Source organism: Typopeltis vanoorti, chromosome 23 (assembly GCF_054136105.1).
Source record: "Typopeltis vanoorti isolate ZY-2024b chromosome 23, IOZ_Tvanoo_1.0, whole genome shotgun sequence".
Taxonomy (NCBI): Eukaryota; Metazoa; Arthropoda; class Arachnida; order Uropygi; family Thelyphonidae; genus Typopeltis; species Typopeltis vanoorti.
In genome coordinates, this window is record NC_143571.1 from 91965968 (window position 1) to 91992955 (window position 26988).

The window sequence follows — 26988 nt, forward strand, 5'->3', positions numbered from 1 at the left end:
TCTAGCATTTAAGTCTCCTGTCACCACTGCATGACCCGACTTATTTACGTTGTTCGTTATTTCTTGCAGATGTGGTAAACATTTTCTTCATCTCCTTTCACCCTTGATGAAAGGCGATGAAGAAAGTGATACTATTCCTAATGTTATTTTTTTCATTACATTGCCTATAACAGCAATTGGCCTCATTGCCTATGAGTCTCCTCTTTATACGATTAGCAACCCTTGTGAATTTAAACAATCTTTGCAAGTGTAGGTGCTGTTACCCTTCTCGGCTTGCACAGATGTGTTCAAGAAGTGGATGGACTGTGACTCTGGCTTATCTCCTTTGGAGGCAAACTCCTGTTTGCCACTGAAGGAGATTCATCTCCACCTCGCTTCATCAACGGTCAAAACTAATTTCGTATTACGTCCTTTGGTAAATTCTCAGGCCCAATTTCCTCTTCTCACTCACCTGTGCTCGCATATACTCTTGTAAAATAATTACTAAGTTCTTCTGCAACCACAGGTGGATCATTCAAAGATATTCCAGAGGATCTCATTATTATAAATCTATTTCTTTTATCTTCATTCCTTTTTCACATGTGCATATTTTAAAAATTATTCTTCGCATTCTTAGGTAGTTGTAACTCGAATTTTGCATTACAATATTTAATTAACAATGCTCGGTTTATTTTCATCTATCCATTTTATAAGATTTCGTTCTTTCTTTTTTGTTTTTCTTTCATTTTCCTCATATCTTCCAAAAATTTGATTTGGAAGAATTCTTCCACAATTTTTGAAGAAAGTGAAAGAAATTTCTTCCAGAAATTTCGAATTTAAAGCTTTTTTCTTTTTAATTCTCTTTTTCCGTATTTCTTCCAAAATATTCGGCATCATCGATTTAATGGCAAACGAAGCCATTCCTTTCAGTTCCATGATTAAACCCTAAAACGCGCCTTAATTAAGCGTTCGAGTGCAGTCACGCCCTTGCATAGCATGACGTCACCTTCCTCTCGGTTCTGGTGGGTGTGAAATGCTGCTGAAATGCTGGGGAAACGTGAAAATAACGAAAATTATTCTTAAATTCCCTTTTATTTTAATTTCGTTTATGGAACTGATCGAGCCATTAAAACGAAGAATTGGCATGAGGAAAGACAGGGAAATGTTAAGGGGGGGGACAAAAATTTGGGAGATAAAAGAAGAATGAAAATACTAGAAAATGCTCTTGTGCTTATCAAAATTGATGTTAACGGAAGACCATCAGATTTATACTCAGAAATATCACGAGAAAAGTGAAAGAATAGTTTTGATTGCACAGTATTATTAGATTCACTCACAACAGTTTCCCATATTAAAAAAATGATACATAAAATGTTTTGTTTAATTGATTTGTTGAAATTCCCGGTAAACGAAGAACATGCTTGTTAAATGACTGGCTTTCGATAAAATGAATTTGCCGACGGTCGTTCAGAATGCTTCTCATTCATCTCAAAAGGAAATTTGAATGTCAGCTTCTAATTTCTGTGTTTTCGAAGTCCATTCTCATCAATAATCCCAGTTTCGTAATAATAAAAAAGTGCTATCGAATAAACAAAGCCTTTCCTGTATTAATTGCTAAACTAAAAACTATCGACCTTCGTTCCTGAAAAGATTTCTGTCTTCATACACACACCGGCCACTGAATTAGAAACTTTTATTTAATACCGAGTTGGACCTCCTTTAGTAGCTGCCAATACCGATCCTCTTCAATTCCCTGCGCATGGTTCAGTGAGATGTGGGTTGGGAACAGCCTTCATTAAATTCTTCGGTCAATTGCACGCAGGAGGTTCTGTTTGTCCTTATAAGCCTTCTCAAACGACGCGATTTCGTTCCTGACAGACTGTCTTAGGACCACAGTTACACCTCTTAGACCAGCAATGTGAGTTACTTTTCCACTGATTAAACAACCAGGATATCTCACCCTTTTGAGAAACCAGTCAGCTCTGCTGTTTTCAAAATCGTGGTTCCAGCCAGACTGGAACCCACAATAAGCCCTTCACCGAACTCCGAAAGATCCTTTGTTTTTCCCCATTGCGATCAACACTATTGACTACGACCAGCAGCATTCTTTAATAGTTACCTAGAACACGTGGTGTCAACCTAGACCAAGTATTTTGCATATACGCTGCGTCACTTACGCAGCGTATATGCAAAAAGGTTTATAATTCAGTGGTTGGGATGCAAAACTTCAGTTATTGGAAAAATACAAATGTACTGAAATGTGGAAAGGATTCACATCCCGCAGTCCAGAAGCTTCTGTTCTAATCGAAATTTAATTAATCTTCCTCAAAACAGTTAAATCAAGGAAATCCGTGTGTCTTTGTACAAACAGGCACGAGCCAGCTGTAAGTTTTCCTTTTGGCTTCGTTCAGAAGTGCCTAAATAGCAAAAAAGCTCAACTGCATCAGCTTACATGCTCAAAAACGTTTTTCATTTTCGTGGATTTCTGGAAAAAATGAGATCCGTTCTGGAACTGATTATCTGCATGAGGTTGCTCAAAGATAAAAAATAAAGTTGCTTCTAATGTATGCATTTGTTAGTAGAGTAAAGAACAATTAAAAAAAAAGTGTTTAAGATAAAAGATTTTGGGGGGTTTCTTTCACACCAACTTTGCACTTTTTGCGGTTTTCAAACTTCCTGTATGAAGAAACTTCCTGGCTCATTTAATCATAGTGCTTTTCAAGGGAGAAGAAAGGGGAAAAAAACAAGGAAAGTCCTTATTCACCACTTTCTGCAGTGAATTTTCCAAACCAGAATTGTCTTAAATTATTTTTTCGATCAAAGTTCACTTCTGTCCGTCGTGCCCACTGTAGTAAAAAAGAAAAGGAATGTCCTTATGATCCCGTCTCTTTCCTTGGCGATAAGTACGCAGTGGTATTTTTATGGACGATAAACGTCGTCCATTGGCTAAATGGCAAAAAACACCCTCGTTCCCAGTTGTGATGCTGCTCCAAAACTGTCCGCTTTCCAGAGCCATGTAAATGCGCTGTGCCGGTTGGGTTAAGGTATTTGCATCAACAGCGAGACCTTTTGCCGGTTTCACAGTCTCTGCTGCCGTTCCCTCAAGCAGATCGATACCGTTAATGACGAGCCGGCGTTCCCAGAGGAGACCTTTGGATTGTCTCCGAACTACTTCCTGCTTCGGAGTGATTTGCACGTGGCTATCTCGACTGTGGCAGGAGATCTTTGTCGCAATCGGAATTTCACACACACACACACACACACACACACACACACACACACACACACACACACACACACACACACACACACACACACACACACACACACACACACACACACACACACACACACACACACACACACACACACACACACACACACACACACAGCTCTACTTGTGGATGGGGCAAACGAATTAAGTCAACTTATCATCTGGGAGGACTGCAGGGCTTAATTTGCTCATTCGGTGGCTAGAAAGACTTTCCTTAGAGATAACGACAATTTTAAAATCCTTCGGATGCACTCGGCTAAAACCAGTAGATGTGGAAACATACAAACAAAACACGTGTTGCCAAAAATCGGTTGTTCAGCACACAGCACCACGAAACGGTTCCCGAAATTCCGAAATATGTTGAGAGTTGGAATGCGACTGGCGAAAGAGAATTGTTACAGTTCTCTCATGTTTCCAGGCGACAACCGACTCATGTAAAACCCTCTCTGACATCTTGCTACTTGACAATTTGAGTCCTACAATATTTTGCTTCAAAAGCCTATGGACTGTAGATTAATATTATTATTTTTAAATGTGAATCCAGGCAAAAAAGGTTTGTAAATGTAGGTGGACTAAGGTTACGTAGTACAGAAACCGGCTCAAGAGAACAAACATGGAACTTTTTCTGACCATTTCATGCTTACAATAAGCAGGGTAATTGCGAGCTCACTCGAGGCAATAAAATTCATCGATGGTCGCTTCGGAAATCGAATCTACGCAGCGTGTCGATTGGCGATAAGCTGTCCTCCTGCCAAACAGGTAGTATTTAGAGTGTGTGGCTTTGAAATAGCCTCACACTAGAAGGCCTTAAGCAATATATGGTTTTTTTTAATGTGTCTCCCACCTACGAAAGGTTTTTTGTGAACCTAAAGGGAATTCGCATTGTGGGTGCACTAAGGATTTTTTCTATTTTTATTAATTTTATATTTTTGCATCATTTCAGCCTGCAATAAGCGGGGTGGCGGACTTCCAAAGGACGACAAATTCATCTCCCGCCTAAAGACAAATCACGAACATCCATGCTCGGGACGGGATTCGAGCTCTCAGCCTGTTGGGTGGAGAGTTGGTAGCTAACCATTCAGCCAACTACCGGCTAGATTAAATATTGCGATGTTTCTAATTATTGTTATTTTATCAATTTATGATTGACAACGACAGTTTTAGATATTTGCCGACTGTTGAGAAGCGCATGAAAAATAATTATAGAAAATATTAATCTGCCTATTCTTGTAGCTAGCAGATGCCAATTACTGAAACACGACTTTGAAATTTTTGTCCCTTTCTGTATATATATTTTTTGTATGCACGCGCGCGCGCGCGCACGCACGCACGCACACACACACACACACACACACACACACACACACACACACACACACACACACACACACACACACACACACACACACACACACACACACACACACACACACACACACACACACACACACACACACACACACACACACACACACACAATCTTTTTGATATCTGTCACTCAGCTATCCTCTTTTCCAAGCTAACAGTTCATAATCCAATCCCATTCTTTCAACTAGCTTTCCGTTTTATATCTTTACAAAAGCCTTAGTAAAGCACAAAAGGATCGTGATGTATCCATTCCTCAACCGTAACATTATTATGAAATATAGGTTGCTAAAACATGAGCTTCCCTTTGTAAACCCATCCTGTTCATATGCCATGTCAGCTCATTTCTGTATGCGAAGGCTTACAAACTTTTTTAAATCTTCGCCACCACTACACAGATACTGATGGGTAAATGGTTGCACACATCGGACTATACACTATCTTTATGCAAAGATTGATGTGGGCGTCCTTTCCACTCTTGTACTGAGACTCAAATTGTATAGCCAGTTCAGTCGACCACTTTGTTAGCATCTGTATTGATATAACTCATCAGTGTGGAATTCTTATTCAGTTTATGCAACAGCTTTACATCCGATACAGAGGCACCATTGCGTTTCGTGGCGCATACGCCAGGTCCACTGCTCCTTGTAAGATGGATATCCATCAAATGAACTATTTCTCTTGCATGTGACACCCGCCTACTGTTAACTTCCATTCGTTCTTTTACTTGCAACATAACAATATAATTTTTGGCTCTATTATCTTGCAATTGACAATTTCTTTTCGTACTCTGACACAGTTTTTCGGAGTAAACATCGAATCGCCTCTACCTTATAATTTTTATAACTTATTTCGTTCTTGTGCGATGCCACCAACAACTGACTCAAAATTTGACAACACTCCGGCGTGAAATTTATTTATTAGACTCCATATCAGAACATAGGGCTTCAAACTCACTTTCAGTCATGGCTTTCTATCCTAACTGGACTAAAATCATCTGATATCATTAGAATCCTCCCCTCCTCTCCTATTTTATCTGTCGTTTCTAAAGGTTCTCTACCCTTTTTTACATCCTTTACACCATTGCTATATTCTTTTCTCTGACTCTGTGTTCGATCTCATACCAAAAAATAATTTCTCCTGATTGCTTATGTGAAATGCAGATTCTCTCTCTCTCTCTCTCTCTCTCATATAAGAGGGATGGCCTCAAGCTTTCATCCTTCAAACTCCCTCCATGCATGCATAAACTTGTAATGATGAAACGACTACTAGAAGAAACGAAAAAAAATTAAAATTGTTATTCGGTTACCAAGATATGACGACTGAATAACGATTTTCACTTTCTCACTCTTCTTTCAGCAATCTTTTCATATCCTCTCTCATGCTGCATTTATTTATCAGAATTTTCAGAATCTTCGCCAGAGGCCCACTGCAAGTCAACCGATGTCTTTAGAATTAGGCGATGAGAGATTCGACATTATCAGTTCTATAATGTGTTTTATGTAGGCTAAGGATTTTTTTTATTTTTATGTTTTTGATATAATTTTTCATAGTCCGGAAACCCTGCTCTAGAGACGAACATGGAACTTTTTCAAGCCACTTTAGATCTCCAGTAAGCGATGCGGCGGTCTCCCACAGGACGATAAATTCATCTTCCACCTAAAGACAATCACAAACATCTATGCTCACGGCAGGATCTCAGTTGAATATCATTTCTCAAAAATATCTTACCTTCTTCCATTCTTTGTTGTTTCTCCTTTTGGTGCTCAACTTCTTGTTCCTACTCTATTTCTCTAACATGTGCTTTCATGTGCTTTTCCAGGTGCAGAGGATGTAATCTATAGAAATTCGATTTTCTAACTCAAAACTCCACTCAGAACAAAATCGACCAAAAACGCATACGATTACGTCAATACATATAATACTAGTTAGAAAGAACACAAGATACAGCGTCGATTTGCGTTATTCTTTTTATCTTTCGCCAAGTGCGATAGCTGATAACATCTTCATCGCCACAATAAGTAAAAGGAATGACTTCAACTGATTTCCAAAAAGTATCAGGTCTAAAAGTGGGTCAACTGTGCGATTTCGTTTCTATTCTCGAAGAAGAAAACGAGTCAGCTTATTTTTTGCCGTCTGAACATCAACGAAACCCAAACGTGTGTTTGCTTATTTTGCTTTTGTTTTGCATAAGAAGCATTTGTGTATATTCGTTGTCTTTCATCGATTGCTAATGAACCAGAATTAGACTAATATTATTCGATAATATGACCTTATTTGTCACCAGTCCTTTTAAATCTACTGCTGGGCATATAGACTTCTCTAGCAATCTTAGATCCTAGAGGAGTTCGTTGTCTTACTATTCCCTCCCCTAGTTTTTTTTATTATTCCTTCTCTCTTTTGGTATGCTGTTATTCGGTTGATATAGCATTTCTCACAATGTATTCATTTTTATCTCATTGTGTCAATATATTTTTTTTCCATTTTAATTTGTGTCCTCTTCATTATTTATTGATAATAAATAACTTTATTTATTTATTTTAAATAAATAAAGTTAAATTTATTTATCGCTTTAAATTAATGCCAACCGTCGTACATTAATCATATCTCAGTTCTATTGTTCAGTTATATTTGTGAAGATTTCTAAAGAATACAAACACGTGTTTAACTTTCCTAGAGATGAGCTTTTTATCATGATGATTCCTTTGTTTGTAAATTTTATAAAATTTTAACAAACATTCGACCGAATAAAGGTCTTTGGATTATATCTAATTTCTCAGAGTTCTGCTGCGAAATTGTATGTTATAATATTATCACCTAGCTAGTTTGTCTAGGAACGTGTGTGTGTGTGTGTGTGTGTGTGTGTGTGTGTGTGTGTGTGTGTGTGTGTGTGTGTGTGTGTGTGTGTGTGTGTGTGTGTGTGTGTGTGTTTGCATTTTCCTCCCAATAGTAATCCTACCAGGAGGTAATTTATTATTCCTACATGCGCCATTGCATACAATGCTTATATACAATCCTTCCATAGTAACCTCCTGGTAAGGTTACTATGGAAGGAAAATGCAAAAAAAAAAAAAAAAAAAAGCGTGTGCGCGCGCGTGTAGTTCGCAATGAGTGAAATCGCCAGTGTGAGCAGGTCGTGTATTCAACGCTATAGATCACAATGTTTGCCCGTCATATCCTTCCAAATTATAACAGAAAGAGCCTTGGGTTTCTTTTCGGGTTGCCTTCATGCCTAATGTGAGTTTTTCATCTGTAATATTACCAGAAAAACTTGTTTAATGCAATCAAGTATACTCATTCTGGAGCAGATTTAACTAGGAATCGCTTTGTATTTTAAAATTTCAGTTATCATGTTGCATGCCTCGTTTCTCATGCGGTCACGCATTACTAAAAATCTAACATTTCGTCTATCATCCCATGGACGTAAACAACTCGGTGAAAAGTAAAAGAAAGCTTAGAGACAGACAGCTAATATGATTCCGTATGCCTGTTTAGAGCCTGGATCCAAAAGGAGAAATCTTTAGTCATTGACCAAAGTGAATCCTCTTTGAGCTCTATTTAGTAACTCGAACAGATCCGAATCCATTTCTGTCTAGCGAGGAAATACAGACCGACTTCCAATGGATAAATTTAAGCTAGTGTTAGACGTTTTGATAATTTACTTTACATATCCTACAGGAAATGGATGGCTGTAGAAATCTTCATTGAGCCAAGCTCATAAAAACCAAAAAATAAAAGGATATAATCTGAGTAATCTGAATAGTGATAGTGGAATTATTGATAGATTCTACCTGAAACAAAATTTGATGTAGCACTTGACCGGAAAGACGCGCTTTCGCGCTTCTTATTATCTTCCGAGTACATTTCCCCAAACATCTATCGTATTTTTCAGAAACTTCGCGGTTGGCGCCTACTGCAAGTCAATTGATGCCTTTAGAATTGAGCGATGAGAGATTCGACATTATGTGTTCTATAATCTGCTCTTCTGTGCGGATAGATTTTTTTTTTTTTTTTTTGCATTTTCCTTCCATAGTAACCTTACCAGGAGGTCATTTATTCCTACATGCTCCATTGCAATCTGATGAACTCTGAGAGAAGGCAAGCGCCAAGTTCAGACAAACTGCTGAACTGAGAAGGAGTACAAACTGATTTCGTGCTAATCATCAAAGGTTTTGATAATGCTTTGAGTTTTGGGAAATGAGTGCATATTTTGCCTTCTTCATACGAGTTCCTGAACTTGTTATGTCGACCATTTTTCTATCCGAATAGAAAGAAGGGAGACACAATTTTTACGGAGCGGGAGGACAACAGTTAATTAAACGTAGAGGGCTCGTGAAAGTTAATCAGAGAAGTCAAATACCGCAACATCCTTTAAGTACCTTTTCTTAACACAGGAAGGAAGAGAAACTTTTCGGTAGAAATAAATTAATTAATGTTAATTACTATGGTAAGTTAATTAAGCGAGAGGAACTTTGCTCCTGCCTTTCCCCCACCCTCGCCTTGGAGAAGACATCAACAGAAAACGTAGCCGAGATCCATCGACGTCTGAAGAATTTAAAAATGCCAGTGAAGAGCCTAATTAAGCAATTAAAAGGAAAACGTCGAAAAAATGCGACGATAAAACTCAAGCAAATATCAGGAAAGACAACGAAACATTCGGGAAGATGCGAAGTGGTCTTTTACTGCCACAATTTCAAAGGATCCTCGCATAATGTCGATGGAGGTTGTCCTTCACCGAAGCGCCAAGAAACTTGTTTTCTGTAAATTCTTCGCCTGAATTCAGTTGTTGTGACGAATAAAAAAACTGCCACGCAAAAGCGGGCTTAATGTAGCAGCTTTTATTCTATGGAAAGAAGTATCACTTTAAACCTTTCTGGTTTGCTCAATGAAACCGATTGGAATTAATCACAGGGTTAAATAAATGGGATTTGCATCGTTAAATACATATGTTTGTTTGCTCTTTATTATCAAATAAGTTTTCTTTCATCACTTATTATGCCTTATTCACCATTCCAAGATAAATGACCTTCAGCTTGCGATTCGGGGAATCGCAAGGAAGTATGATTAGGTGTTGATAGATTCTAACTGAAACATAATTTGAATTTAGAACTTTATTTCCAAGAACGAAGATAAATATCTCTCCTTATTTTATAGCATACAGGCACGAAATACTCTCATGTGTTTAAAATTTAGAGTGACAAAACACAGTTTACTTTCTACTAAGTGAAGAATGTTTCTTACATTCTTTCGTTTACATATTCGGACTAGGAGAGGCACTTACGTCGGCAGCGCAGGAGGAAGAAATATCTTTATAAGACTGTATATATCGTTGTTAGGACAATGTCTGCTGAACGGCATGAAACTGGCAATGCTGACAAAGGGGAATAATTCACAATCAGTTCGAAAACGGTTGATTGAGAGATTGAAGAAGTTGGATGGGGAATACTGAAAAAGCAAAATCGCAAGAAAGAAAACTTTATATTGAATATAACATTTGGAAAGCAGTTAACTGGGGAAAGGTAATTAAAAGACTAATAGACAAATCAAGAGCAATAAAATGTTCGGAAGATGAAGAAGAGATTGGAGTCCTCGTTTCGGTTTCAAACTGACTATGAAGATCGAGTAGCTTCTTATAAAAGAATGAAAGTATGAACCCAATAGGGAGGTAGTTTCGTAAAAGTGTGTTTCTTCGGTGTGTGAAATCCTATAATGATGTAACCAGACTGATTTTATGAAGGAGTGCGTATTCAAGCATACAATATGTGGGTGACATATTCGTCGTATAAACCTGAAAAAAAAAAAAGAAAAAGAAAAAAAATTGAAGTATTAAAATGTTCAATCATGGCTGCAAAAATTATGAGATGTTGAAATCATGTTTTATTTATTTATTTTATTTATTTATTTTTTTCAAACAGAGATGACAGACAATCTGGAAATCTCATTGCGATGGCAATTTCAAAGATATTTTTGATTGACCATAAGAAAAATTAATTTTGATGTAAGATTAGTTTTGATTTAAGGTAGCAATAAAGTCTGTGCTAAAACATTTCCGAAACCTTTATAAAGGTTTTAAGAAATGTCTTCGTTTCTGGTCCAAAAATGAATAATCCTTCCTTTTGAGTGTTCTTTCTACTCCCAAAATCATTTTAAAACATATCACGAACGAAGGCATTCGCTTTCAGTGGATCGGAGATTTCCTGGAAAGTAATGAATCTCTCTTAAGCAGCTTCACGGAAAAGGAATTAAAAGAATTGTTCAGAAACCTAGAAAAGATCGCGGAAATGATGCACAGCTGAAGAAAGGTGATAGGTTCAAGACATTGGCAGCGTTTAAAGGTGAGTTTGCATCTGCAGATAATTATGAGGAGTTGAAATATCCAGCCACCTTAAATAAACTTTCGGTACTAATAAAGAAACGGCCTCCAAATAAATAAATAAATAAATAATAAACAGGAAAGTTAAGCATCCTCCTCCTCCATCACTGATCTAATTACAAAAGCATTTTCAACAAGATTTTTCAATCTTCTAATGAGGCAGAAAAGCATGCGCTTGCTTTTGCTCTGCGTTGAATCGTTTCTCTGAAACATTTACTATTTCGCTCATCTTTAAGATGGCGAACGAAAGCGTTTTCCTTAAATCAGTTCGTTTCGGAACTCGACTGCATTCATTAATTTATTTCCATGCAAAGATTTCTATAAGGGCTCGGAATCGCTTGTAGTGATGGCTTTGCATTTGCAGTCTGTAATAACTGATGATGTCCTTATAGAAACCTTGCAGAGAATCTTCATTGGCAACCCACTCACCGAAAGGATCCGTTACTTCCGCCATTTTTCTCAACCAATTAAATGTGCGAAATTCGGAAGAAGTCGCCAAAGTCTGTTATACAGCGAGAGGCGGTATAACAGACTTTGACCTGCATTAATGGGATTCTTGTAGAAGGGCGAAGTAACGTGACTATGTATTTTTGGCTTTTCTCACAATTTACGCTAGGATCCGCAAGCACTGCCACCGGATCAGATCTCCTCCCACCCCCATGAGTTAAGCAGCTCCATTATGCCTTTGGAAGGATGTCCTTATCTGTATCAGTGACTCCTCCCTTGTTTTGGTCCCCCATCAAAACGTAATTCGGGTATTACTTTGAAGCCGACTTCAAGCGCCCATCAAATAGATCGAGTAGACTTTGTGGCGAATTCCTACTGGGAAAAGCATTATGAAATGCAGGCACGTTATGATCATTATCATCGTCATCAAATTCCTGCCGTGTAGGATACATGGCAGGAATTTGATGATGATGTGCCTAGTTACATTCAGGCACATGAATAAACTGGTTGTGTTATTAGAAAGAAGGGGAAAAATTGAAAAAAAATCTATCTTAACTGCTGCCACTCTTATGTCACGCCACTCCAAAGACGCATCGTGGAAGGGCACCCTGCTCCACTACACAACTCCCCGTCTCTCCTACTTAATCCTCCAAATACAGACAACGCACTACTACCATCAACACACAATGGGTACCACCGGGCATCATCACCAATAGTATTGTATTTTTTCCTCTGTAAATTGTGTGTGTTCTCTTGGCCGATTTGCCTGTATGTGGGAAGAAAAATCCAAGTTTTCTAGACAAATAAAAATTATGCTGTCTCCGTATGATACTTAAACTAGTTTTCAACGGAAAAAACTCTTATAACGATTCCTCTCGTCACGACGAGAATCGCACTATGAATCTAAGGGCGCAATGTCTTGTCATTCTTCCGGTTGCGCTACGAAGGCGCTTAAAGTTATACTTAAATTATAATTAAAGTTCATAATTTTTTCCAATCACAGTTTCCATTTCTCTGTTTGTCTGAATAGAACGTTGGAGGATGCTAACATAAGCGGAATAATTATGCACCTAAGTATGAAACGATTTTGTGATAATTCTGTTCATTTTTGTGCTTTAAGTTTTTTTTCATAAAGCTTCTCGCCCTCCCTGCCCTTCTCTTCGTTTCCAAGCACTCGCAGCGAATACCAAACTTTCGACTGCCACTGTTAACCTTCGAAGCTCAAGTAATGTCCATGATGTCTTACGGATTGAGTTGGAAAGATTTTGGGGGGACGAGAAGAACCTTTATGAAGGGTTTATCATTAGAAGGCGAGCTAACCGATTTAATCGCATTTTCCGTGGGAGAAATTTTCATCCGGCAAAACTGCAACTTGGTAACGCAACTGGAAGAATGTCAGGACATGGTGCCCTTCGATTTAAAAAGGCCTGAATTTGATTCTCGTCTTGGCGAGAAAGGTCTTCACGTGAACTTTTTCAATCGAGACTGAGTAGCCGATCTCATTCAGAGATAGCACAGCTTTTTTCTTACGGAAACTCTGATTTCTCATTCTGCATACATGTAAATCGGCCAAAAGATCACGCGCAATCGACAGACAAAAATACTATTGGTGGACGGTAAGTTGCATTGTGAGGGTAGATGGAGAATTAGGAACAGTGAATGTCGATTGTCCTCCGTAATTTGTACTCGGACAACGCCATGTAAGTTTAAACTGGCAAATCGGTCGGACTTGTTCACTCACAATTTGCAGTCACTTTCCTCAAATAGCCGGCCTGTTTGGCCGAATGGTTAGCGTATCCGCTCACCAGCTGAAAGCCCGCGGGTTCGACTTCTGCCTAGGACATGGATGTTTGGGCATGTCTTTCACCTTTATACGTTCATTCATATAAATAATTATATATACGCTCTCTCAATATAGAGTGTGTCGCTATGGGAGAAGCAGACAACCCCCAGCAATGGAAGAGGCCTTCACACAACATTGGAAAAGAAACAGGTTGAATGTCATCCTCAAATATAACCCACTCTCATTCTAAAAGGCTGACGATGCGTTATACTCTTATATCTTTAAATCTCTCGACACCTCATTGGCGCCGTAAGGACTGCAAAACTTCATCACTTTTGAGTGTTAAACAGACGACCAAGATAAAAAAAAAATATAACTTCTCATTATTGCTACTCGTCATGCGGAAATATCAGTGGATTCAGAGAAAAGGCCGTGCTATGAATGTTGAGGTGCCAATGATTTGGAAAAAATCAAAAGATCATGCAATAGACTATTACTTCTCTTTAGCTAACGTGTCTTATTTTCTATTACGAACTAAACATTAAAGAAAGTTAGATTTTTTAAATGATAATTCCATACAAGAGAGGTTGGGAAACCAATAATGCGGTGGTACCTTATATGGCCAAGAAAAAACTTGATCACATTTAGTTTGAAGAACCGTGCATTGCATTCCTTGGGAAACACATGGAGTGGAAGACTGTTTCAGAGGACAGCAGTAGAAAGGATGAGTGAAGCGCAGGTGAAGTTTGGAAGTTTGTTCTGTGGGTTTAAATTTAAGAAGACGTGTTGAGAAGCTGCTGCACGTGTTTTAATGGATTCAACACGAGGAATTATATATTGATACCAGTTCGGATGAACATTTGTCATGAAAATATTTGTAGAAGATGCAAGCAGCAGAAACCGGTGTGAGAGTGGGTAGCATGACGTGGTGGAAGATGGGTCAATAATCAGCCTAATTGCTCTCTTCTGCATTGAGTCAAGTGATTTTATGGAGCTATATATATATATATATATATATATATATATACTAGGGGAGCTCCTCCTCCCCCCTTGACGCCTACCGCACCCCCTCCCTGGCCTCTACGGCGTCCAATCCACCGAGTTCCAGACTTGTAGGCCGGTTCTCCTTCAATTCTGATGACTCGAATTTTGAAGACTCGAAATGGGGTTCGTCCCCCCCTGGCGACTACGGCGCCAACCCACCCCCGAGTTACAGACTGGTAGACCGGTTCTCCTTGAATTCCGATGACTCGAATTTTGAAGGCTCGACACTCAGGGTAGTCCCTGAGTTTCAAAACGTTTCAAATAATTTGACAAAAAACGTGACACATAAAAGTTGCAAAAATAGGCTTATCATTTTATTTTATAGAGTATATATATATATATATATATATATATATATATTTTTTTTTTGATTGATGCAGAAAAAGTAATAGTTGCTTGCCCGGCATGCCAGTGCCAAGAGAGGTATGATGATAGAGTAATTCCAAGGATAAATATCTCATCTTACCAACAGATTTGGGCATTGTCAAGAGAAAGACTGGAAGAAAATGGCTCTTTTTATGGAAGGTAAGAGAGAATTGTGTTTTACTGGAATTGAAACTGAAGTTCAAATCCCATGGAAGAATGGTTTGAAGATTACAGTTTAAGATAGTTGTTGTTGTTGTTCTGTAAGTTGTGGTGGTTTGCGTGGAATAATGTTGTTAAATGAGAAGGAGGAGTGTAGTGTGCCGTCCCTGGAAAAGCTGTGCATTGGACTGGTGGTACATTTGAGTAGGTCGTGATATATAGAAGGACGAGAATAGGCGAGGGAACAGAGCCCACCGAGACCACAGCATTAGTTGCATCGTTAGAAGAAAGTGCCCTCAACTATCACAAGTGGTATCCAGTCAGAAAGCTGGATCTAGTTGCAATAGTCATAGGATAGCTTATTGTGCTAGACTCTGGTGAATTAGTGCTGACGAGTGATGCTTCCATTGTGAAAAGAAGCCACCAGATGAAAGCTTTTATGAAGTGTCAACAAATATCACTTGACTGGACAGAAAGAATAAAACAACAACTGTCCGGCATGTGAAGTCATCTAAATAACAGTAAGATTGCTTTAGACATTATCTTTAAGAATAGAAATTATTTCCAGGAAAAAAAAAAGAAACAAAATCATACTTTTTTTTAGAAAAAAAAAATGAAATTCTTTACAGATGTGAGGGGTGGCTTTTTGTGAACTCATCCAAAACAAGTCTTGTTACGTAACATTAACGAGAATCCTTCCATACCTCTCTCTCTCTCTCTCTCTCTCACACACACACACACACACACACACACACACACACACACACACACACACACACACACACACACACACACACACACACACACACACACAGGAAAAGTACTTCTACGCACCTTTAATTTTTAACAATTTTTGATTTTCTTTCCTATTGTAAATCTAATTGATGTAAATATTCAAAGTATGCAAAAATACGATAAATTGTTATATTTTACAATTATGTGTTTGTTTACATTTTTATCATTGAACAATACTCATCTAAGCTCTTATATTTTGACGTAATTTATTTCAACATTTTCCAACAATAAATGTTGAAATAAAAATTGTTTCCATTTTTTTATGAAGTCCTTGATTTAGAAGTTCAACATCGGCATCTTTGAATTATTATTATTATTTTTTTTTTTTAATATGGAAATGGCGAAGTCATTTCTCCGAACTGAACTCGGACAATTTCCCTTCCTCACTGATTTCTGTTTCCGATTTTTATGCAAACGAATCGAATTTTCTACTAAACGTTCCTTTTCCATGTAGTTCAGGGAATAAGATCTATTCTGGGAAGATGTCTGCCATGCAGGTGATATTACCAATCCATTGGTGGTAATATGTGCGCACACAGTTGTAAATAATTATTGCTTTAATACTCGTGATGTTGACTTCACTAAAATTTCCGATGTCTTTCCGTTGCACACTTGGTTCACGTTTCACGCAACCATGCAGCAAAGTTGCGATGATAACAGGTCTATAAACCAAACTGCGCTGACCTTGTCATCAAACATGGCCATGTTTCTTTTCTCAAACGTCTAAAAGCTGCTCAGCTTACGCATTTCAAGCTGGATTTCCCCGTAAATTCCATTTCATGACGAGGATTATGTGATACGTGAAATAAAACATTGCTTAAGCAATTCTGGAAATATTTTCCAATTACTCAATCCATCTGAAAGATGCCACTTGCACTGAATCATTTGGAGAGGTTGATGAAGCACTGTGGTGCATTCAATGCCAATTCCTGAATGCCAATTCCAAATTTTGTGTTGTGTAAACTGCATCTATTCTTCTGACAGTTTGCGGATATAAAAAAAAAAACAAAAAAGAAACGAGTTTACTTGAGGAAAATCTCTTTCACTCCCATATTGTGAAGTCGGTTAACTCTTCTCTCTTCTTCTGAAATACCTCCGTTAAAGATTCCTCTAGGGCTAGATGTTCAAACTTTGTGTCGTCTTCGCGGTTAAAGTACTAAGGAGTACCACAGAGAGTTTTGAATTAGTCATCCAATCTGTTAGTAACCCTTCCCCCACCCCCTCATAAAACTCATTTTCTTCAATTATCTGCAATTATTGTTGTCAAGTAAGGGATTTTTTAAGTGTTTTATTTAGTTTTGTGTTTTTGATAATTAGTATTAACAGCGTGAAAAGAACTGAGAATTTTTATGGCTTGCTGAAACGTTTGGAATTCAGTGAAGAAAAAAAAACATTTTTTCTAACAATAAATTAATATTGGATACGTTGCACACTAAGAAACGACGAGTGTATTTTAATCTGTCTTCATTATTTAAGATATTTTTATAAGCAGTTTTTTAGCATTTTGCCGTTGGTTCGACAGCCAGGGAGATTTGTTTTTTTAATGAATTTCTTTGGTTAGCGGGACTCAGTTTGTAGTTTGTGCACCGATAATGTAAAGAGTGGTAGCTGAGTGAAAGGAGCATTCCTGGTTGAAATAATCGATCGAATGTGTTTTATGCTTTTGAAACTAACAGTGCAGTATTAGCGGAGTATGCGGAGGTTCAATAGAGAGAACTGCTCACAACGCAGTTTTGTGTGTTTATCATCATTCATCGATAAACACACAAATATAAAACAGTTTGCGAGCTTCATTCGAGAGAGAGAGAGAGAGAGAGAGAGAGAGAGAGAGAGAAATAAGCTGTCTTTTTAAAAAACGACGACTTAATCGGCTGCAGTGATACTTTAAATCCCCGATAATCTCCTCTGTAAAACACTGTCTTACTTACTTGGTGACGTCACTCGCACGGCAGCGAAACGTGTCCGAGCACCTTCTTGCTGCTCACAAACACAGAGGGAAATTAGCCGACCCGAAACAAAGTGATCATCGTTAATTACTTTGGTTCGTTAATTAGGAATGAGACGCAGATGCGGGGTTTTTGTGGAGGCCACAACTAGTGGAGGAGGAGGCGAATCTCTACGAGCAGCCATCGCATCGTTCTAAAAATGCCAGTGGAGAGAACTAATTAAGTAATTTCTGCAGTCTGATAGAAAAACTTAATGAACATCCCATCAGTGACAACAAACAAGATTGCGCAACGTTCAACAGCAGAGAATTCTTAAAGAAGTCGCGGTATATAAACGAAGCGATTTCCGAATTGTCCAGGAAGTGACGCTGTGCAGTCGCTAATTGCAGTCAGATTACTCTGATAATGCGTAATTAAAAACAACGTTCATTATAAATTAATTATGGAATTTAATTGTGGAAACAAACACCTTTTTAAACAGGGAGGGATCCGAGCAGGGGCGGAAGAGCAAACAGATTAGTAAGGAACACCCTCGCAAGTAGAAGAAAGCGAAACTAAACCACGCTTACGGCAACCAAAAATAAGATCACAACACGCGAACGAACTTTTAAAAATGGAAATAAAGAAGAATGAAAATGAACTCGGGCACTCACAGCAGAAGGAGTTGAGGGAAAAGAGCGGCAACACTACGAGGAGAATGCCTGGAGAAAGATGCCGATGTTCACCGAGAATACAGCTCTCTCTCTCTCTCTCTCTCTCTCTGAAGCATTTTCTCAGCGCATTTGTAGGCATAATATAGCACACTTCTTTTGGCAGAAAACATTTGGGTTTGAATCCATTCGAGGAAGCAAAAGGAACCTTGAGAAGGGTTTTCAACAGAAGGTGAGTTAGTTAGTCTTCTGCGGAGGCTGCTTTGTTTTTCTCCTGGAAACTCGAACTTGTCTAGCTGCCTCTTCGGCAATTCAAATCAAGTTAGTTTCTCTCTCTCTCTCTCTCTCTCTCTCTCTCTCTCTCTCTCTCTCTCTCTCTCTCTCTCTCTCTCTCTCTCTCTCTCTCTCTCTCTTCCTCACCTCGCTGTTTGTCATTCATTCATTCATTCTTTCTTTTTTTCTTTCTTTCTCCACTTACTTCGATATCTGTAATTCTTCCACCATCACTCTGTCTCTTCTTTTAGCTCATTCTTTTCTCTCTTCCAATATAAAAAACTCTCTCTCTATATGGAATCGGAATAAAATCCCAAATGTTTCTCTACTGGTTAACGGAAGAAGAAATATTTGGAAGGACGTAACTCTGTAAACACATTATTCCTAAAATGTTATTACAGGATGTTACCGTTTTGGTGTTGCTTACAATTACAACAACTGAATGGAGAGGTTTGGCTGTTTTTATAGAGCTAACCGTATACGTTCGTAGACGAAAAAAATTTGGTCTGATCCAGTTTATCAGAATGGATACCGTCTCAGTTCCTTATCTAAACAGCGCAGTCGCAGAACTATTTTAGTTGGATAAAATATTTTATTAAATGTGTGTTTTTGATTGTGTGTGTGTGTGTGTGTGTGTGTGTGAGAGAGAGAGAGAGAGAGAGAGAGAGAGAGAGAGAGAGAGAGAGAGAGAGAGAGAGAGAGAGAGAGAGACGCAGTAACGGCAAATGCCGAGACAGACATTGCAGGAATTGTCCTGAGGATGTTTCTGCACACTAAACACGGTTCGAGATGCAAACGGATTTCGTATTAGTGCATTATTACTAATCCCACAGCTCCGTTTATTGCGAACACAGCCCGTTTGGTTTGTTTAGGAGTTGCGTCGTAGTTGGGCTGGCAGTAATTCGCTGATATAATAGAAGGCACTTAGAAATCCCCGTATTATGGCTTACTGCTTTAATTGCCGTTGATACAGCTCACTAATAAGCGTGGTTTAGGGCACAGTATTATGAATAGCTTCGGCTTTGTCACCCGTTCGCTATATTCACGTACCCAACAGCTCCGTCTAGCTCGACTATTGTCTTCAAATCATTAACTGTGCTACAGGGTTATAGTTTAGGGTTAATTGTAAAGTGATGTCGAAGTTCCGAAATAACAACCAATGCAAATGGACGTGCGAACAACAGATTATAAAGATTTGGAATGGAATCAGCCCAGGAGACGAAGCTTACCTTCAACTCTCCACGCTCGGGAGAACATCATCTGGCAAACACGCTGTAAAGTGCTCCCAGTCGGGTGATTGCGAGAGAAACATCAGCTTCCAGAGAGGCTTCGCTTTGGCTCTGTCTATATTTATTTATATGTAATATGCTACTCGTATGGTACCTCGAGCGTCTGAGGCGAATTTGCATTCTCACGATTAAAATAATAATTTCAGCCCACTACCTGCTTCTAAATAGTGCCAACATTTTGTTTTCTCACTTTTTTTTTTACTCACTTTTATACATATGAAATGTTTTCCGTGAAATATCACTTATTTTTAGATGAAGGGAGTAAATCGCTCCAGGAAACAATTGTTGAAATCGATTGAACGATGCGACCTGCAGTATTTCTGCACATTTTACCCTGTTTTCTTCTTCCATTGCAATCCTTCAAATTTGGTACACTGAATCCTGCAGATGCTTCTGCCGAATAAAAGGACAGAACTGTGACATTCAACTTAAAACCGCAGTTACATCAGGCCGAGTTCAGCTCCAACGACTCCTGTAATGAGTAGTCAATGACTCGCTATGTGCGTCTTGATTGTTTGTTAAAAAAGAGCAAACCAAGCTCTGTTATGAATCTCGGCTGAAATTTACATTGATGTCGGACGCGGCTCTTTTGGAGTCATCTCAAATTAAAGCGCAGCGTATCTCCAAATTATTCCACTCGAAATTCCTAGCTGCGAGTAATGTTGCGGTAGTTTCCTTTTCAAGCACTGCACCAAATTATGCAGTGCATTTCAATTTGCATGCGAGGTATTCAAGGTCTGTTTGTTTGCGCAGTCATCAAGTAGGGCGAAACTCACAGGAAGAACCCCTTACTTAACTGTGAGAGGCGAAAGAGAGCGAAAAATAAGGGTCTTTGATTAATTTTGCACGGCGATGGCAGCTAAGATAAAAAAGTTTCTGCACTGACCGTCAGGTGACACCATTACAATTAGTACATATCTCCTCCGCTAGGCGGAGTACAATCCAGTGGATCATTCGCTATTCATTTAAATCATAGCTTGAGTTATTGATTAATATCTTGTAAAGCATCATTAAGGAACTGTGCCTTTGCTACTTTCTGCTTCCTCTGAAAAAATGGAGAATTCAAAGAACAGAACATGCGCGCCTGAAATTCTGCATGTTTCAAGTGCAGCGTTAGAAGAATTGTAGAATCGTTGAAGGACTGTTCAGGACAGGCATGCTCGCTATTTCCAATACGCACGCACACACACGCGCGCAATCGCGCTCACCGCACACGCACACACAAGGGCGATCGTGGTAGCGACAAGGTCTGTAGCACATTCTTCGAGAGCTAATAACACGCACAAAAACATCGAAATATACAACGTCGACGATATTACTAAAATTGACTGCCTTTTATCAGTAAATTCTCAAATGGACAGAAACTGAATTTTGCTTCCGAAGCGTAGTTTACACTCTAAGAGGACAACGCATCATTAAATACACGAATGGTTTAGTGGGGTGTTCGACTGATGAGGTGCTGGGAGCATCTCATATCGTACGGAATATAATCAGAATCGGAGGTTGTTCGTATCGATAAACAAATCTGTTGGACTCGTGTGTGACTGCTTAGAACAAGAAACGGCATTTTGCATGAGAAGTGTATTTAGCAAAGATTTATAAAAATAGCGCATACCACGTGAAGAAGCAGAGTGCGTATGCTAAGTAACAGTAACTTAGGAAGTGCAGTTGTAAACACATGGCATCACACGTCACATGTGTTTACAAGTCGCGTCTCGGTCTAGGGACCAAAGAAATTTTGGCCCCTAGACCGAGGACAATTTTGGCTAAAGAAGTTTTTTTTATTATTCTGCAATTTGGAGTCCATAAAAGTGCAGAGTTCCAGCATGATGACTACGTAACTTGCTGAGATTATTACACTCATCCTGGATCTTTATGGATCACAGTGAATGTCGATCTATTCGAAGTTTTCTGTACTGTTGTAAAATTTATATATTTATACTGTTGTCAAATGCTTCGGCATTACTTTGATCTCGATTGTCTGATCTCGTAATAACAATACTGTTAGCAGTTGTGATTCCATCACCGAATATCATTGAAGGAATCGCAAGGAGTTTGGGAGATCAACTCTTGAGTATTCTCATAAACTCGCAGGCGACTTCGCATGGTAGATGACGCATTTCTCGTATAGTGGCGCTCAACTCAGAAATTGCGAAAAATTGCAAAATTAATTCCAAGTAACTCATTAAGTTCACAAATGAACGAGAAATGTATTCTTTTCCATACAATGACACATTAATTACAAGTTCTCCCAGTTGGCACCGTTCACTATTTCGATCTATCTAACCTGTACGTTGACAGACTGGTATATCCAATCATCTCACACTATCACAAACGTGTGCATCCGTTTACTCCAGTTGGTCTACGCAGCTCAGTCATTCGGATAAACTAGAAAACATAAAAACTACCAACTGATACAAACACAATCACCAGGCTAACATTTATTATTATGTAATTGCTAGCCTAGTTTTATTAACATTATTACGTGACACCTCCAAGGAGTGCAAGAACGCATCGAGTGACACCACCCCATTCCTCACAATTCATCGTCTCCACTACTTAATCCTGAATATCCTCCATCTACTAACCCCTAGTAGTATTTTGTACCTGTAAATTGCGTGTGACATTTGTCTGTATGCGGGATGCAAAACCCCACTTTTAACCAGCAGAAAAAAAAAAAAAACTGCTAACTCCGTAAGATCTGTTTAATTCACCTTCAATTTCAAAAAATCCAAATAAATATTCCTCTTGTCAATCGAACTCAGGTCTTTTTCAATCGAAGGGCGCAATGTCAGCCCTAAAATAAAAGTCAATTGGATGTTAAAAGATCAAATGTTATATGGCCTTATCTTAACTTGAAGGGGCATCGATACGGACAGCAAGTTCTATGCAAATCTGATGTATATATTGCGTTCAAATCTATTCGAAAACTATCAGTATGACATATTCGGATGGGGAAGATGACTGTGCATCATTTTGTGGTGTAAAGAAGGTGAACGATTGTAAGCGGTTGTGCACTGCATAGGGTGGCTTCATCGCATCGAAGTAACGGAAAGTTGGTAAGGAAGGACAAATATTTTAAAAGACGATTTGGTGAACAGATAGGTTTTTTTTCTTCTCCTTCTCCTTCTCCTTCTCCTCCTCCTTCTTCTTCTTCTTCTTCTTTTTTTAATCGAGAGTCTGGTTTGTTTTATCTGACAGAAATGCGTTTTGTGTTATGGAGGAATGATTCATTACGAGAATAAACGTAACGCAAAATTTCCTTCTTTGATCCGTGAATTTAGATGAAATAAAATGAGTACTTTGACGACGTCTTTGATAGATTGACAAAACACAGTAAAGAAAAAATTAATCACTCAGAACTGTCTGCTAGTTATTCAGTTGCAAAAATAATTGTAAAAGTCGGAGTCATTTAGAATGGATAAGAAGATTGAATTTGTTATTCTTCTTCGTTCAAAACACTGCTTCTCTCCTGCTCGTCTTCTTATTCTTTCTAAATCTTAAATCTGACCACCCATAAAATATTTTTCTCACATTTGGAGTGATTCACCAGACGCTTTCCTCCTAAGAATTCTTGACTGCATACACAAGAGAGCAATCCCCTTGCAGGTGACCCCTCTGTCATAGACTCCTCCAGTCACTTTCCCATAGGCTTTCTGTTCTTGCATTATGTCTTTTTATACGTCTTTCATGAGTGTTGCTTTGTTGAACTGGCCACTGTCACTCATTATGTAAGAATTGCGGCAGCCACTGGACAACGTTTGCACGAGTATAACCAACACCAAACATATCGAACCAAAGTTTCCACCATCTTCCTTCATGCCATCTGCCTCCTCTGTTTTTTGGAAGAGCCTTCTTCGTACTGTTTTTCCCAATGAGTACAACCTTCGGTTTTTAAAAAAAAACTTGATCGATGAAACGATGTCGTATCATCGATCTTGGGACTTCTCATGTGTGGGATCAGATACAGTAGTTCACATTCAAGGGTTGTTTTCCGTAGAATAATCTTGCATGATAAAAACCATTAGCAATTTGGACCTGAACGTAGAACAAAGACAAGCTTTAGTTTTGAGTCTAAAGCAGTGGTTCTTAACCGGTGTTCCTCGAACTGGTTACAAGTGTTCCGCCGGTAAAAGATGTCACATGACACATTCAGAGTGTAATTGGCTACTCTGATCCTAACAACTGAAGACTGCTATGCGCGTTGACTTCTAAACCAATGGAATATCGTTTATTGGTCATGTGTTTGCAGGATATATTATACCTACGCAGTGTTTTGTGCACAGAGAATCCCTAGTTTCAAAAACATTACCGGCAATATTAAAACATGTACTAGACCAAGTTGTAAATATGGTAAATCACATCAAGTCAAGACCTTTAAAAGCACGCTTTAAAAAAAAAAAAAAAAAAAAAAAATTGCATATCTATGGAAGTCAAGTAGTACGAATCTTCGCTTCTGCACAATAAAATAAGATGATTATGCAGGGGTAAAGTACTATCCCAAATATTAGAACTTAAGACTGAATTATTGGCTTTTTTTTTCAAAATTAAGGTACAGATGCTTTTGTAAAATGTCTTCAAAATGATATTTGGCGTGTTAAAATGGCATATTTCGCCGATATTTTTAATTACGCAAATAGCGTTAATACAATATCCAAAGGAAAAATGAAAATATTTTGATATTTTGACATCCACTGTCAAATTGCCAACTATTCAGAAAAAAAAAAGTATCACTTTGGAAAAGCCGCATATCAGAAAAAAATACAGTTGATATGTTTCCTTCGCTTCATAATAAAAATGTCGAGGGAATTATTTCCGTTATAACAGAACATTTAACAATATTGGAAGAAAAGATTTCAAGTTACTTTCCTTCCTTAAATACACACATTTATGACTGGATAGGAAATCCATTTGGCACAATTAATACATTGTGAATTTTCTTTAGAAGAAGAAGAAGAACAATTAGTTACCTGTCAACGGATCGTACTCTAAAAATGAAAATCTCTGAAATACCTCTTGAGGAATTTTGGATTTTTGTCCAAGCTTTATTCGGCTTGGAGAAAAGCTCTCTCCACAAGGCACTGAAAATTTTGTTACGGTTTTGAACATCCTATTTGTGTGAGCTCGGTTTCTCAATATTAACCCATATAAAAACTAAAAAGCGTGAAAGACTTTCTAATATAGACAAAGAATGAGGAGAGCTATGTCACATATTAGACCTGATATTGCTGAAATCTGCAAAAGCAGACAAGCTCAAGTATCGGAGTAAAATAAATTCCATTTTTACAAAAGGCAAGTCCGTGCATATTATTTATTGTTAGTTTTATGACCTGAATACTTTTGGTGTTGCCAAAATTTTTCTTATAATCAAAAGTATTCCGCGACTTCGAAAAGGTTAAGAACCACTGGTCAAAAGTCATTGGCATAAGAGTTCAGAATTTATGAAACTATTTTGACTTTAAATGAGCAGATATGATTTGGAAATATCATGACGTCAACCACTTTGCAGAACTCATTCAAATTATACAGGAAAAAGGGGTGCAATTTCTGAACAAATTTAAGTCATAGGCAAAGATCTCACTTTTTACTTCTTACTACTTTTGATAATATTCAAGTCTCTAGTCAAGATTTCACCTGTCATTGGCGTAAGCACATCACATTAATAGCTTCTTCGAGCTGTAAAAAACTTTGTCCTCTTTTGTAAAAACACTACTTTTCGCCACCATAGCTTCTAACACTTAAACCTTTATAAATTCGAAATCGATCCAAATGCACATTGAGTTAAGTATAATTTCTACATGAAGTTTAAAAGCTGATGCTGGCGAACTGGCCACGAACATTTAACCATAGAATTCACCTTAAAATCCGATTTGTTTTCTTAATAATTTTAAAATATAAATGTAAATCTTTTTTTCATTTTTTTACTTCCTTCAAATGTATTTCACCTATTTGTTTAAGTAAAATATATTTCTAACGCAGTATCCTATTTCCGATTTTCTTTTTAGAGTTAAGAAAAATAAATATTCCCTGATGAATAATGTACCTGAGACGTACCTTTCTCTTTTTTTTTTTTTAACCTCATGATACCTTCTCAGGTGTTATGAGACTAGACGTTCACCCCCCCCCCCGCTATGAAGTTGAATGCGAATTGGCCCACAAGCATGGAAATATTATCAACCAGTGCTAACAGTAAAAACGAAAAATCTTACATTTTTACTTTTCTTTTATTCACTTGTTATTCTCTGCACTGAGTATAGGCTATTCTCCGAATCAGCTTCACTTACGTCTCCTGTTGAATTATGTTCAGTAATTTACAGATCGATTTTGAAGAATTCTTCGGTGCTCTAAGCAAAGGATTCTGTCAATAAAATAATTCTAGTTAAGGCGCCATGAAGAAAATTACAAGAACAACAAAGGGGATTTCGATTAGGTAAAAATGTTTTACAACATCATTTGCATTAGGGTGCAATAAAAGACTAACATAAACGTTTTTAAGGAATCCATATTCAGAGGATACTTTTACTTTTGTAAGGAACAAATAAAATATGTGTGTGTGTGTGTGTGTGTGTGTGTGTGTCCGCGCACTGTTAGAACTCATTATTACCTGCACGTTTTTTTTTTTTTTTTATTTGCAGGTAAAGACGTGGTTCCAGAATCGCAGGATGAAGCACAAGAAACAGATGAGGAAGGTCAACGAAGAAACTGTCAGCAAACCATCTCATCAGGATACTCCAGGACAGCGACCCACGACGAGGATCGTAGAGCACGGAGACGGCAGAGGACTTCCCGTGCGGCGAGATGGCTTCACACGAGACGACAGCAGCAGCAGTCTGCTCGATCAAGACGTGGATGTGGTGGGAGAGACCGACCATTAACTTCGCAGGAATCCCACCGTGGAAAGAGAAACAGAGAGTGAACGGCATGCGCACGTGCTTATGAGACTTTACAAAGGGACGTTCCGACGCGAAAGTAACGAACATTAGATAGTGTGCGAATGCAGATGTGTGCAAGTGAGCGAGCGAGAGTATGTGCGCGTGGTCCTCTCCAAAAGTTCCTGCGCTGATAAACTTCTTGCAATGTGTTAGGACGGTTGACAGACATCGAAAAATGACGAACTTGCCGTGTGACCTCCGACAAGCTAAGGGGTGTTCCAGGTTACTAACCGAGCTGTTCTGTCTTAGTATTTATTAGTGTTAACCCGGTTTCTGTGTTTCGAAGTAATAAAAGAAATGTCCAAAACTGACG

General features: G+C 38.3%; 1 protein-coding gene across 1 annotated transcript in view; it reads left to right on the forward strand.

Moving 5' to 3' along the window:
• LOC150094062 (brain-specific homeobox protein-like) overlaps positions 1-26618 on the forward strand; it is an 83524-nt gene extending 56906 nt beyond the window's left edge. Inside the window, exon 3 of the mRNA XM_090412943.1 lies at positions 26379-26618. Within this exon, the coding sequence (XP_090269069.1) occupies positions 26379-26618 (240 nt within the window). The remainder of the gene's footprint in view (positions 1-26378) is intronic.
• The last annotated feature ends 370 nt before the right edge of the window (positions 26619-26988 follow it).